Source organism: Asparagus officinalis, chromosome 7 (assembly GCF_001876935.1).
Source record: "Asparagus officinalis chromosome 7, Aspof.V1, whole genome shotgun sequence".
Taxonomy (NCBI): domain Eukaryota; kingdom Viridiplantae; phylum Streptophyta; class Magnoliopsida; order Asparagales; family Asparagaceae; genus Asparagus; species Asparagus officinalis.
This window is the reverse complement of record NC_033800.1, coordinates 148,503,650-148,516,610: the sequence shown is the minus strand read 5'-3', so window position 1 is coordinate 148,516,610 and position 12,961 is coordinate 148,503,650. Positions and strand designations below refer to the sequence as shown.

At 32.5% G+C, this 12,961-nt stretch overlaps 2 protein-coding genes across 2 annotated transcripts in view; one reads left to right on the top strand and one right to left on the bottom strand.

Moving 5' to 3' along the window:
- The window catches only part of LOC109848934 (transcription factor GTE9-like), an 8,314-nt gene extending 7,190 nt beyond the window's left edge, over positions 1-1,124 (top strand). Inside the window, exons 9-10 of the mRNA XM_020418666.1 lie at positions 304-425; positions 595-1,124. Coding sequence (XP_020274255.1) covers positions 304-425; positions 595-861 — 389 coding nt within the window. The 3' untranslated portion in view covers positions 862-1,124. The remainder of the gene's footprint in view (positions 1-303; positions 426-594) is intronic.
- On the bottom strand, positions 1,621-12,405 carry LOC109848695 (ADP,ATP carrier protein 1, mitochondrial-like). Its single transcript, XM_020418336.1, has 4 exons — positions 12,314-12,405; positions 11,239-11,736; positions 10,782-11,153; positions 1,621-2,270 (listed from the first exon to the last, which is right to left on the bottom strand). Exons 2-4 carry the CDS (start codon positions 11,725-11,727, stop codon positions 1,974-1,976), a joined length of 1,158 nt encoding a protein of 385 aa, XP_020273925.1. The 5' UTR covers positions 11,728-11,736; positions 12,314-12,405; the 3' UTR covers positions 1,621-1,973.

Here is a 12,961-nt window from a genome sequence, read left to right as displayed (position 1 = left end):
TTCGTTCCAAAATTTATTAATAGTATAAGTGGCTTATACAGTTCTGTATTATGTCACTGATTATTTTCCACTCTTGCGTTCAAATTATCCTCTACCTTTCGACTTCTTTGACCAAAAAGGAGAAAGCTGAAACAATTTTAGCACATCCTTAGATATTCACTATTTTATTAATGTGGATGGTTCTTCACAGCAACCATGCATGTTCCTATTGGTTGCTGTAGAAACAAAAACAAATAATACCATACTTGCTATTTGTGATGATAGTACGTGTTTCCTAACTTATTGTCTATTTATTTCCACCAGAAAAGGCAAGGATTGAAGCCCAAGTCAGAGCCACGGAAGCTGCTGCACAACTGAAAGCTGAAACCGAACTTAAAATGCAACGGGAAAGGGAAAGGGAAGAAGCTCGATTGGCACTTCAGAAGGTAACCAACAATTTTTCTTTGGTTTAATTGGAGATACACCCCTTGTACTACAGGGGTTAGCCACTTATACTCTGTAAACTATTCTCTTGGTACTTATGCCTCCTTAAACTATTTTATAGCATCTTTTCCTCAAAACACACATCAACCAGCATGGGTTAATTCTTTGCAGATGCAAAAAACTGTGGACATTGATGAAAATTTTCAGATCTTTAAAGATCTTGATAATTTGGGCTATTCTCAACCCGTTCACCTTGATCTACTTGATGAGATGCCGAAGAACTTTATGGATGCAGTTGAGCAGCAGTGTGCTCTTGCAAATCCGTTAGCACAGCTGGGTTTGTTCATGAAGGAAGATGATCTGGATGAGGAGGTGGGTAACTGGTTCTCTTCTACTGGAGATGGTAGGGTGGAGGAGGGGGAAATTGGTTCCTCGTAGCCAAAGATTATTGTCTTTTATGATTAAACCCTGGAATTGTTAGTGATGTTACAAGGGGTATTTTATTTTCGCTATTCTCTATTCCTTTTAGAAAACAAAAGGGCAGAAAAAAGTTTTTGCGCTGCTGACATGTTTTGTGAGAGTATGTATAAAGTTAGTGAGCAAGATGTCAGGTTATGTATAGAAAGGAGTTCATGATTGTACAATTTCGTTCTACACTACCTGTGAACTAAATTACATAGTTTCTCTACTTTATCGGCTGATGCTCATGTGTTAATCTCTTGCTGATGAATTGACACGGGAGGATCTAGGTTATCAGGCTATTTTGCTAAAATATTTTGATTTTACTCGTACTTTAAAGGGTTTTTTATTCGATTCCATATGTTGAGCATGTGGCTCATTGTTATCTTTTCATCGGATTTTATACGAGCATATCCTGTATGTCGTCGTGTATATCTTCAGATAAGGTAACGGGACATCATGTAACCGTGGGAGTTAGCACGGAGTAGACGATGACAAGTGCTGTATAAACATGAATGTCTCTGTGCTCCTCGATCAATACCTTGCATGGTAGATGCTGCACCGTGACATATGAGGGTCTTCTCTCATATGCCGTGATGTACATAGAGCGATGCGAGTGACGCAACCAAATGAATGCGGATGAAGCGAAGTACCGAAGGAAGAACCAGTTTTTCACAGAGAAAAAAAATTCAACATCATCATTATATACAAGAAAATCCATTCATATGCCATGAGATATTCATTCGAAAGATCCAAGAGCTTGCAAACTATAGGTCTTCGGAGGTATTATTAAAGATGGCTCACAACTATAGGTCTTCGGCGAAAACCTCTGAAATATAGGTCTGACCAAATGCTTTTTAGCAGTCCAACAAACGGACATATAACACATCTCGACCAAGTTACTAAGCTCAAACGAAAAAAAAAACACTACTGTTTCAGATAACAGGCAACACCATTTGAGTTCTGCACAACATTCAACCGCTAGCAATATTTCAAACTAAAACCCATATGTACTCATGATAACTACCTTATTTGGATTTATCATCATCATCAAACCCTAGACCCTGACTGGCCCAACTAGTGAAGCACAATTAACCGCCACCAGACCCATATTTCTTGCCGAAGAATATCAACTGCAGCTTATCATAGGACGCAAGGACACCGGCACCTGCAACTGCACGCAAGATGTTAGCACCGGCACCCTTGAAGAGAGATTTGGCACCTTCCTTCGCTATAATCTGTTTGAATGCATCCATCGAGCTATTGTACTTGACAGCCTCACCGGAAGTCATCATCATCCTTCTACGAACAGTATCGATGGGGTAGGAAGCAAGACCAGCTCCTATTGTTATGCCCCATCCCAGTAAGAAACTGGCGAGGAAATTATCCTACAACCGAGTACAAGAGTACAAACATTAGTTACTTTTCTTCCACTCCCAAGAATAGGGGCGAAAAACACCAATGTAAATAAAAAGGGCTAAAGGGAATATGTGAAGTAATTAAGTTATTGAAAGTATTTGCAGAAGCTTCATGTTTGCTTTTTGTGTAGTAGTTCTACGCGTTGAACTGGTGTGAAAGAGAAATTGAATGTGAGGATGGGGACGCAAAGGCATGCACAAAATTAGTGAAAATTAACTATATAAGATTGTGCTAAGTGAAAAGCTAGTAGTAACTTGGTATCCAAAATATCCAGTTAAATTTGTAGATTGATTACTTCTATTTATTTGTTTATTATTGAATTGCTTTTTTATACAGGCGAGTGATTACTTCTATGTTACCCAAATACTTCTATCATGAAGCTGTACCCGTACCCGACAATTATCCTTATCCAAACTTCATGGTCACTCCTTGGATGGGTGGATACATTTACCCAGACATGTACTCAATTATACGATATGTGTTTTAATTTAAAATACTCGTTATACAATTCTTGGACGTATATCCTACACTTCGCGTCAATTTTTTGGAGGTCGTTAGGCGTAAGTCCGACTGTTTCAGCCCATATCCAAGCGAAAAAACTATAATATCTGAGAGTGTTTTGAGTGTCTAGTTAAAAAAAAGAACAATTTTCAATTTATAATAATCAAAATAAAAAAATTAAAATATGATAGGAAATTAAATTCAAATAGCACATGAATTGAAAAATAATAATGATCTCTTGTAAAGTGTGTGTGTGTATATGTATATGTATATGTGTTTGTGTGTGTGCGTGTGTGTGTACACATTTCACAAATTTACAATGTCCAGTACCCACACTGGAACCTCGTACCCGCTTCCATACAACTTAGCTTTTCTTCTATTTATTTGTTTACTGAATCGCAAGTTTTATGACCTACTTGTAATTATGTTTTCATTCATCAAAACTCACAATTTTCATGAACTATATAACACATGATTTCTGTCCATTTTTGTTTGTTTCAACCTATGAAAACTTTTTGGCATACTTCAAAATTAGTAATTTTCATGGGCTATATAACCCTCGATTTTTGTCTATTTTAGTTTATTTCAACCCAATAGCAACTAATCATGTGTAGTTCAAAATTCGCTGTTTTTATGGATTATAACCCACAATTTTTGTTCATTTCCATCCACTTCGACCTAATGATAATTAAGTTTTCTTTCTCGAAAACTCGCGATTTTCATGGGCTTAAGTTTTCGTTCTCGAAAACTCGCGATTTTCATGGGCTATATAATCCACGATTTCTATTTATTGTCGTTTGTTTCAACCTAATGAAAATTATTTGATGTATTTCAAAATTCACAATTTTCATAGGTTAACCAATGATTTCAATCCATCTTCGTCCATTTTGACCTAATATTAATAAAAATAACTTTATTTAAAATTTGTGATTTTCATAGACCATAACCCACGATTTTTATCCATTTTAGTCTGTTTCAACACTATGACAATTATGCTTTCATTTATAAAAACTCACGATTTTCATGGATTATAAACCATGATTTCTGTCCATTTTCATTTATTTCAACCTAATAGAAAACTTTTGGCAAAATTCGCAAGTTTCATGGGTTACAACCCACGATTTTTGTTCATTTTCATCTATTTCAGCCCACTAGCAACTAATTATACGTAGTTCAAAAATTGCAGGTTTCATGGGTTATAATCCACGATTTTTGTCCATTTTCATCCGTCTCAACCAATAATAATTTAGTTTTCATTCTTTAAAACTCGCGATTTTCTTTAGTTATAATCCGCAATTTTTGTCTATTTTCATTTCTTTTGACCTAATGGAAATTATTTCGTATATTTCAAAATTCATAATTTTCATGGGCAATAACCAACGAATTGTCTATTTTCATTTGTTTCAACCTAATAAAAATTATTTGGATTACTTTATAATTCAAAATTTATGGGCAATAATAACCTACAATGTTTGTCCATTTTTGTTCGTTTCGACCTAATATCAATTAAACTTCCTTTCTTTAAACTTTGTGATTTTTATGGACTATAATCCATGATTTTTATCAATTTTTGTCCGTTTTGAACAAATGGCAATTATGTTTTCATTTGTCAAAAGCTCACAATTTTCATGGGCTCTAGCTCATGATTTCTATCCATTTTCCTTTATTCCGACCTAATGGAAAACTTTTGGCATACTTTAAAATTCATTTTTTATAAACTAACCCATGATTTTGTGCCCTTTTTTGTCCACTTTAACCCACTAGCAATAAAATATGTTGAGTTTAAAATTTACGAGTTTCATGGATTATAATTCATGTTTTTTATTTATTTTCTTCCATTTAGAACCAATGATAATCAAGTTAAAACTTGCGATTTTTGTGGGCTATAACCACATTTATGTCCATCTTTATTTGTTTCAACCTAATGGAAAATATTTGGCATATTATGAAGTTCACAATTTTTATGGACTACCCACGATTTTGGCTCATTTTCATCTGTTTCGACCTAATGATAATTTTACTTTCTTTAATTACAATTTGCGATTTTCATGGACTACATACAACCCACAATTTTCCTCCATTTTGACCAAATAGCAATTATGTTCTTTGTTTTCCCTTCAAGATTCATGGTTTACATGGGTTATAGCCAATGTATGAAAAAGCTCTTTCGAAACTCGCTTCAAAACTTTTTGAAGGGTTTATGCTTCAGAACTCAAGAAAGATAACTACTTATCCCTTGACGCTTAAGCCTCATTGATTAAAGCATAACTAAATTGTGCGCTTCGCACATCATAATGCGCTTCTCCATTGAAGACCACGTATAACACAAAATAAGATATAGAAGATTTTTTCAATAACATTTAAATGCCCCTGTGTATCTTCGATATGATCATGTAAGTGTAAATAAGATATATAAGTTATGCATGTAGCTTAGTTTATTATGATTTTCATATATACTTCACATATTTAATCCTTATTTACAGATAAGGCCATGAATGTATCTATTTATAAATTATTATGCCATTATATATTATATGTTCATATTTACAAACTTTAAAATTAAAATACTTAAAACTCATGAGGCTTATGCCTCACGCTTTGAAGCTTACGCTTCGTTCCACCAAAGGTTCTAATGCTTTGCCTTGCGCTTCCGCTTTTCTAAACATTGTTCGCATGATTTCTATCAATATTCATTTGTTTCTATGTAAGGTTTTAATTATCGATTATCAGAGATTTATCGGACGGTCAAAATTCATATCAGATAGCGAATATCTGGCAATATTGTATATAAACATACCAAAATATACATATTATAATATCCTAAAATATAATCTAACCATACTTAATGAAATATAAACATACAAAAATGTAAATAATCATGTTTAGGATCACTAACCAATGGTAGAAACTTGCTTTTTGATTGCACGATGAAACCATTCGAGTGCATAGTTAGTAAAAATGGAATTACAAGCAATAACAAAATAACATAAAGAATGAAGAATCATTACCATAATTATTGTATAATCATGAGATTATAAACTAACTATTAAGTTGAGATTTAGTAATTATGAACCATGTCAATATTCATAAACAAACATAACGTAATCAGTAAACAACCAAATTACAAAAACAACAAATCATTTATAATTCTTAAGCATTCAAAGAGCAAACTCAAACCCAAACAAAAGATTGATAATTCTGATATTTTTAGCCGATAATATCGTCTGATAACACTATCGTCGTATTATCGCCGATAAACATCCAAAAACAATAACCGATTTAAAATCAAACTTATCATAGCGAAAGGCCCCCAATACTGATAAATTTTTGATAATATTGGCTTATCGGCCGATATTTAAAACACTGTTTCTACCAAATGAAAATTATTTAGTGTACCTTAAAATTCGTATTTTTCATGTGCTATAACTCACAATTTTTGCCCATTTTTATTTTTCTTCGACCTAACGTCAATTAATAATGCGTAGTCCAAAATTTCCAAAATTTTCATATGCTATTTTTGTTAATTTTTATTTGTCTTGACCAAATAAAAATTAAATTTTCTTTCTTTAAAAATGACAATTTTCATGGAAATTTTGTCTATTTTCATTCATATCGACCTAATGGCAACAAATTATGTATAGTTAAAATTTGTGAATTTCATGGGTTATAACCTATGATTATTTTTGTCCGTTTTATTTGTTTCAATCTAATGAAAATTATTTGACGTACTTCAAAATTCACAATTTTAATCGGCTATAACCATTAATTTTGTCCATTTTCAACTGTTTCGTCTAATGGAAATTAAATTTTCTTTCTTTAAAATTCATGATTTTTATGGACTATAACCTATTATTTATGTCGATTTTCGCTTCATTTGACCCAATGGTAATTGTCCCTTTTTCGTCAAAACTCGCAATTTTCACAGGTTATAACTCGTGATTTCTATCCATTTTTATTAGTCTCGACCTATTGAAATATTTTAGCGTACTTTAAAATTCACAATTTTCATAGGCTCATAAGCCACGATTTTTTCCATTTTCTTCCATTTCAACCCAATAGCAACCTAGGTTGCATAGGTACGGATACGGGTATGAACACGAGTACGAGACACGACAAATTTGTAAAAAATAGGGTATAGGGACATGGCTCATATAATATATATATATATATAATATATATATATATATAGAGAGAGAGAGAGAGAGAGAGAGAGAGAGATTAATGGGTATCCTTGTCATAGGAGGAGATTTCCTCCTTGACGCCTATGTGACACAATCCCACCATTCTCATAAAGTAGAAGAGAGAGGGTGAGTTGGTGGGAATTTGTGCCTACTTTATGAGGATGATGGAGATTGTGGCCATATAGACGACAATGAGGAAAATCTCCTCCTATAACAATGATACCTTCATTAAATATCATATATATATATATATATATATATATATATATATATATATATATATATATATATATTATATATATATATATATATATATATATATATATATATATATATAAATTAAAAATTAACAATTATATTAACTATAGCAATTTTACTATGTTTAATTTTAAATTCTTAATAAAATAAGCTCATTCCTTAAAATTATATAGTAAACTCATTTGAAACTTTGACTTTATATTCCACATAAGTATCAAAAAAGAATATATATATATACATACATACCTATCTACCTACCTACCTACATGTCTCTCATTCTTAGCATTGTCATTAATTTTAAAGACAAAAAAGCAAATAGTCAAGCACCCATATGAATGGTGATGTCATGTTCCACTAACAAAATTAAAACTAAGGAAATAAGAGAGAGACTCTTCTTCCTTGCATATCTTAGCTAAACTCATTTCCTTCAAACGCATCTGCTCCAAAAGTCCTCTCACATGTGGGAAATGGGTTGCTCCCGTGTCCCCTCCATTTAGGTGCGTAAACGTACCCAAACCGCATCCGACACGGGTACGATGCCAAAATTGCTACGTTGGGGTATCATAGATTAGTAACTAATTATATGAAGTCCAAAATTCGAGTTTTTCATAAATTATAACCCACGATTTTGTTCATTTCGATTCAATGATAATAAAGTTTTCTTTGTCCATTTCAACCAAGCAACTAATTATGCGTAGTTCAAAATTTATGATTTTCACTGGTTATAACACACAATTTGACTATATTATTCCATTTCGACCCAATAATAATTCTTTCTTCAAAACTCACAATTTTTATGGACTATAACCACGATTTCTGCCAATTTTTGTTTGCTTTGTTCTAATAGAAATTATTTGGCATACTTTAAAATTTATAATTTTTCATGGGCTAACCCATGATTTTGTTCATTGTTATCCATTTGACCTAATGGTAGTTAAATTTTCTTTAATTAAGATTTATGATTTTTATGGACTACACTCAGTATCCCTCCATTTTTGTCTGTTTTGACCAAATGACAATTTGTTCTATTTTTTCGTATTTCATGGTTTTCATGAGTTATAACACACTTCTTTCCATTTTTATTTGTTAAAATTGAATAAAAAATTTTAGCGTACTTCAAAATTCGCAATTTTCATGTGTAATAACCCACATTTTTTGTTCATTCCGACCCAATGGTAATTAATGCGTACTTCAAAATTTTTATAGGTTATAACTCATGACTTTTGTTAATTTTTATTTGTTTCAAACAAATGGAAATTAATTTTTATTTTCTTAAGAATTGCAATTTTCATGGACCATAACACATCAATTTTATCCATTTTCGTCCATATCGACCTAATGGCAACAAATTACGCGCAGTCAAAATTCGTAATTTTCATAGGCTATAACCTACAACTCTTATTAGTTTCGACCAAATGGTATGTAAGTTTTCTTCAGATTTTGTGATCTAAATGGGTGATGACCTACGAATTTTGTCCATATTAATTTGTTTCAACCCAATAACAATTATGTGCGTATATGTTAAAATTCATAATTTTCATAGGATATAATCAATTATTTCTGTCCACTTTTGTTTGTTTCAACATAACGAAATTTATTTGTACTTCAAAATTCACAATTGTTATGGGCTATAACTATGATTTTTGTCTATTTTCATATGTTTCGCCAAACAACAATTAATTTTTTTTAAAATTCATAACTTTTATGGACTATAACCCACAAATTTGCCCATTTTTGTCCATTTCGACCCAATAACAATTATGTTTTCTTTTCATCAAACCTCACTATTTCATGGGTGTAACCCAAGGTTTCTATCTATTTTTATTTGTTTCCACCCAATGTAAATTTTTTTGGTGTACTTCAATATTCATAATTTTCATGGGCTTATATAACCTACAATTTTTGTCTGTTTTCTCCTGCTTTGACTAAATACCAACTAATTATGCATAGCTCGAAATTCGCAGTTTCCATGAGTTATATAACCCATGATTTTTATTCATTTTCCTCCATTTCAACCCACTGATAGCTAAGTTTTCTTTTTGCAAAACTCACGATTTCTATAGGATATAACCCATGATTTCTGTTTATTTTCATTTATTTTGACCTAATGTTAATTATTTGTATTTGACTTACTTCAAAATTCACAATTTTCACAACAATAACCCATAATTCTTTCCATTTTTGTTTATTTGGATCTAATAGCAATTAGTATTTATTTACTTATGTTCACAATTCTCATAGGTTAAACATATTATTTAGTGCATTTCTCATTTATTCGACCTAATGGCAATTATGCTTTCATTCATCAAAACTCACAACCCATGATTTTTGTCAATTTGTGTTTATTTCGACCCAATGGAAAATTTTAGCTTTCTTAAAAAGCGCAATTTTCATAGGCTATAACTCACTATTTTTGATAATTTTCATCCATTTCAACCTAATAGCAACTAAATTTGTGTAGTTCAAAATTTGCCATTTTTATGTATTACAATTCATGATTTTTGTCTATATTTTCGTCCGTTTAAACCCCCGACAATTATTTTTCTATCTTCAAAACTCGCAATTTTCATTGGCTATACACATGACTTCTTATCTATTTTCTTTTTTTTTAATTTAGTGAAAATTTGTAACATACTTTGAAATTCGCATCATGGGCTACAACCCACAATTTTTGTCCATTTTCATACATTTCGATCAATACAAACTAATTATGTGTAGTTAAAAATTTGCGATTTTTATGGGTTATAAAACATTGTTTTTGTCTATTTTTGTCCATTTCAACCCAATAATAATTGGGCTTTTTAACTCGCGATTTTCAGTTGCTATAACCCACGGTTTTTGTCTATTTTTGTTTGTCTTGACCAGTTGACCTAATGAAAATTATTTGGCATACTTCAAAGTTAGCGATTAGAACACACAATTTTGTCCATTTACATAGGTTTTGACCTAATAGCAACTAATTTTTTCTTAAACTTCATGATTTTATGGACTAACCCACAACTTTTGACCATTTTCGTCCATTTCGATCCAATGACAATCATATTTTCATTCTCAAAATTCGTGATTTTCATTAGGCTATAACCTATGGTTTTTCTCCATTTTCGTCTGCGGCCTAATGAATTTTTTTTGACGTACGTCAAAATTCACAATTTTCCTGGGATATAACCCACGATTTTGAACATTTCGTCCATTTCAACCCAATAGCAACCAATTATGCTTAGTTCAAAATTTACAGTTTTTACGAACTACAACCTACAATTTTTGTCCACTTTAGTCCATTTCAATCCAATGATAACTACTTGATTTTCTAAAACTCGTGATTTTTATGAGCTATAACCCACAATTCCTGTCCATTTTCATTTGTTTTTACATATTGGAAATCATTTGGTGTACTTTAAAATTTGTAATATTCATGGGCTATAGAACTACAGGGGTAGTAAGTTCAGTTTGGCAATAGTACAGCATGTGGATGGAGGAAAAAAAAAGCAACCTATTATATCTAAGTTATCTTCAAAAGGAATGTGTTTTAGCTTTACTAACCTCTAGGGAACCAACCAGTACAACTGGCTTCAGCGAATCATACATCCCAAAGTAGAGTCCCCGATAGACAATGATACCAACACAGGAGATATTAAAGCCTCGATACAGTCCAGCAATACCATCAGATTTCAGGGTTTTCTTGTAAACATCAACCAGACCGTTGAATTGCCTTTCACCTCCCTTCTTTGCTGCCTTTGCGTCATTGGCTAGTCGAGTCCTAGCATAATCCAGAGAATACACAAACAACAGAGAAGAGGCTCCAGCTGCACCTCCAGATGCCAAGTTACCAGCAAACCACTTCCAGTAACCATCCTTATCTTTTTTGAAGTTGAACATTTTCTTGAAGTAATCCTTAAAAGCAAAGTTAAGGGCCTGACAAATAGTAGACATTGAACCATAAAAAAATGTAAACTATTAAAGTAAACATCGGTAAAAGATTATAAAATAGCTGAATGACCTGAGTGGGAAAATAACGAATGACATTCGCAGTATTTCCTCGCCATAATGAAAGGAAGCCTTCATCCTTGACTGTTCGGGCAAAACAGTCTCCAATTCCTTTATAAGGCTCTGAGAGACGACCAGCCTTGATCATTTCGTCCTGGTTCTGAATTAAGAGCTTAACTCGTTCAATTGGAGCAGCTGCTGTTTTTGAAACAGCAGCAGAAACTCCTCCCATCAAGAAATCTATAAGAAATCCAGTGACTCCTTTCTCCTTAGGAGCATAAGCGTTGACAGGGGAAAGTGGCGAATGCAAAGAAAGAGCAATCGCTCCGTTATTTCCTCGGTTTGGTCGCAGCAATATACTTTGAAGGTTTCCATTATAGAAAGTGCCTGCAAAGTTATGGATTCCATTGTTCCTTGCCTGGGCATATGCAAAGAATCTACTGGGTGAAGACTGCCCATAGATCATTTGGATTGCTGATGGGCGATGATTTTTGTCCGCCATTTCTTCACACTAAACCGACATGTATCAAAAAAGCAGCCAAGGATAATTGTCATGTTAAAGCAATTACAGTACATAAAAGCTTCTGGTGGCGACGAGATCAAGTTTTTCAAGTACAGCATACATAATTAAGAACTGCGCAATCTGTCTCAATATCTTCGTGTGATTAGCTTTTATCAAAAGACTTGAATTTATAATGTATTAACTTGCAAATAACTGATAATAACCCAATATACATCAGCATGCTGAACATTAAACCTATTTTTTAATTTTAATTTTAGGTCAAAATAATTTTTTTTAAAGGAATATACAAACGCTGCCCATGATTAAACTAATATCTAACATACATATATAATTATATATAATTTTAAACTAGAATTAACATAAACACCTAGCTTTTCCTTAAAAGAATCTCCATTAAACACTTCAAAATTAACAGAGAAAGCATTAAAACCCTAACCAGATCCTTCACGATGAGATCAGTCATCAGATCGAAAGCAAACAATTCCTAAGCTTAGGGTTTTAATGGAAGAATGATTGATTACAACAACAACAACAAAGTTTTAGTGAGGATTGATTAAAATTTCACCTTTTGAGACAGGAACCCTAAGCCGTGCGTTGCTCTGAGAGAGCATTCGAGAGAGCAGTGCTCAGTAGAGAAGAGTCATGACTGTTTTTTTTTTTTTTGGGGGTGGGGTGGGTGTGGGTGGGGGGGTGTGGGCGGGGGGGGTTGGGGGGGGTGGTGTGTGTGTGTTACTTTAACCTTTAAATAAACTGGAAAAAAATTTCAGACAGGCCCAATGGGCTATATAGCATAACTAGATGATAAACCTGTTTCTCTTATATTTTAATTTTTAATAGAATATAAAAACATACGCGATAGGATAAGAAAATATGCACCTCGATTTTTAATAGAGTACGAATATGGATATAAGTAAGACATATGTGTTGATCAGTGATAGGGGCGCACAGAAATTTGCACATTCGATCAAATTTCTACTAGGGCAAGGATATGATTATTACAGTATATAACCACATGATATATTTACAAATATGGTTGCGTAGTAAAATATCTAGATATGCATCTTGAATATCCGAATATATATTGGTCATATTATGACAGCAATTTTAATCTTCAGATTAATGGAATTGAGGTTAGTTTTAATTATCAAAATATCTAATCTTAGCTTAGATATAACGATCATATTAATCTTAGCTTAGATATCTAATCTCATAT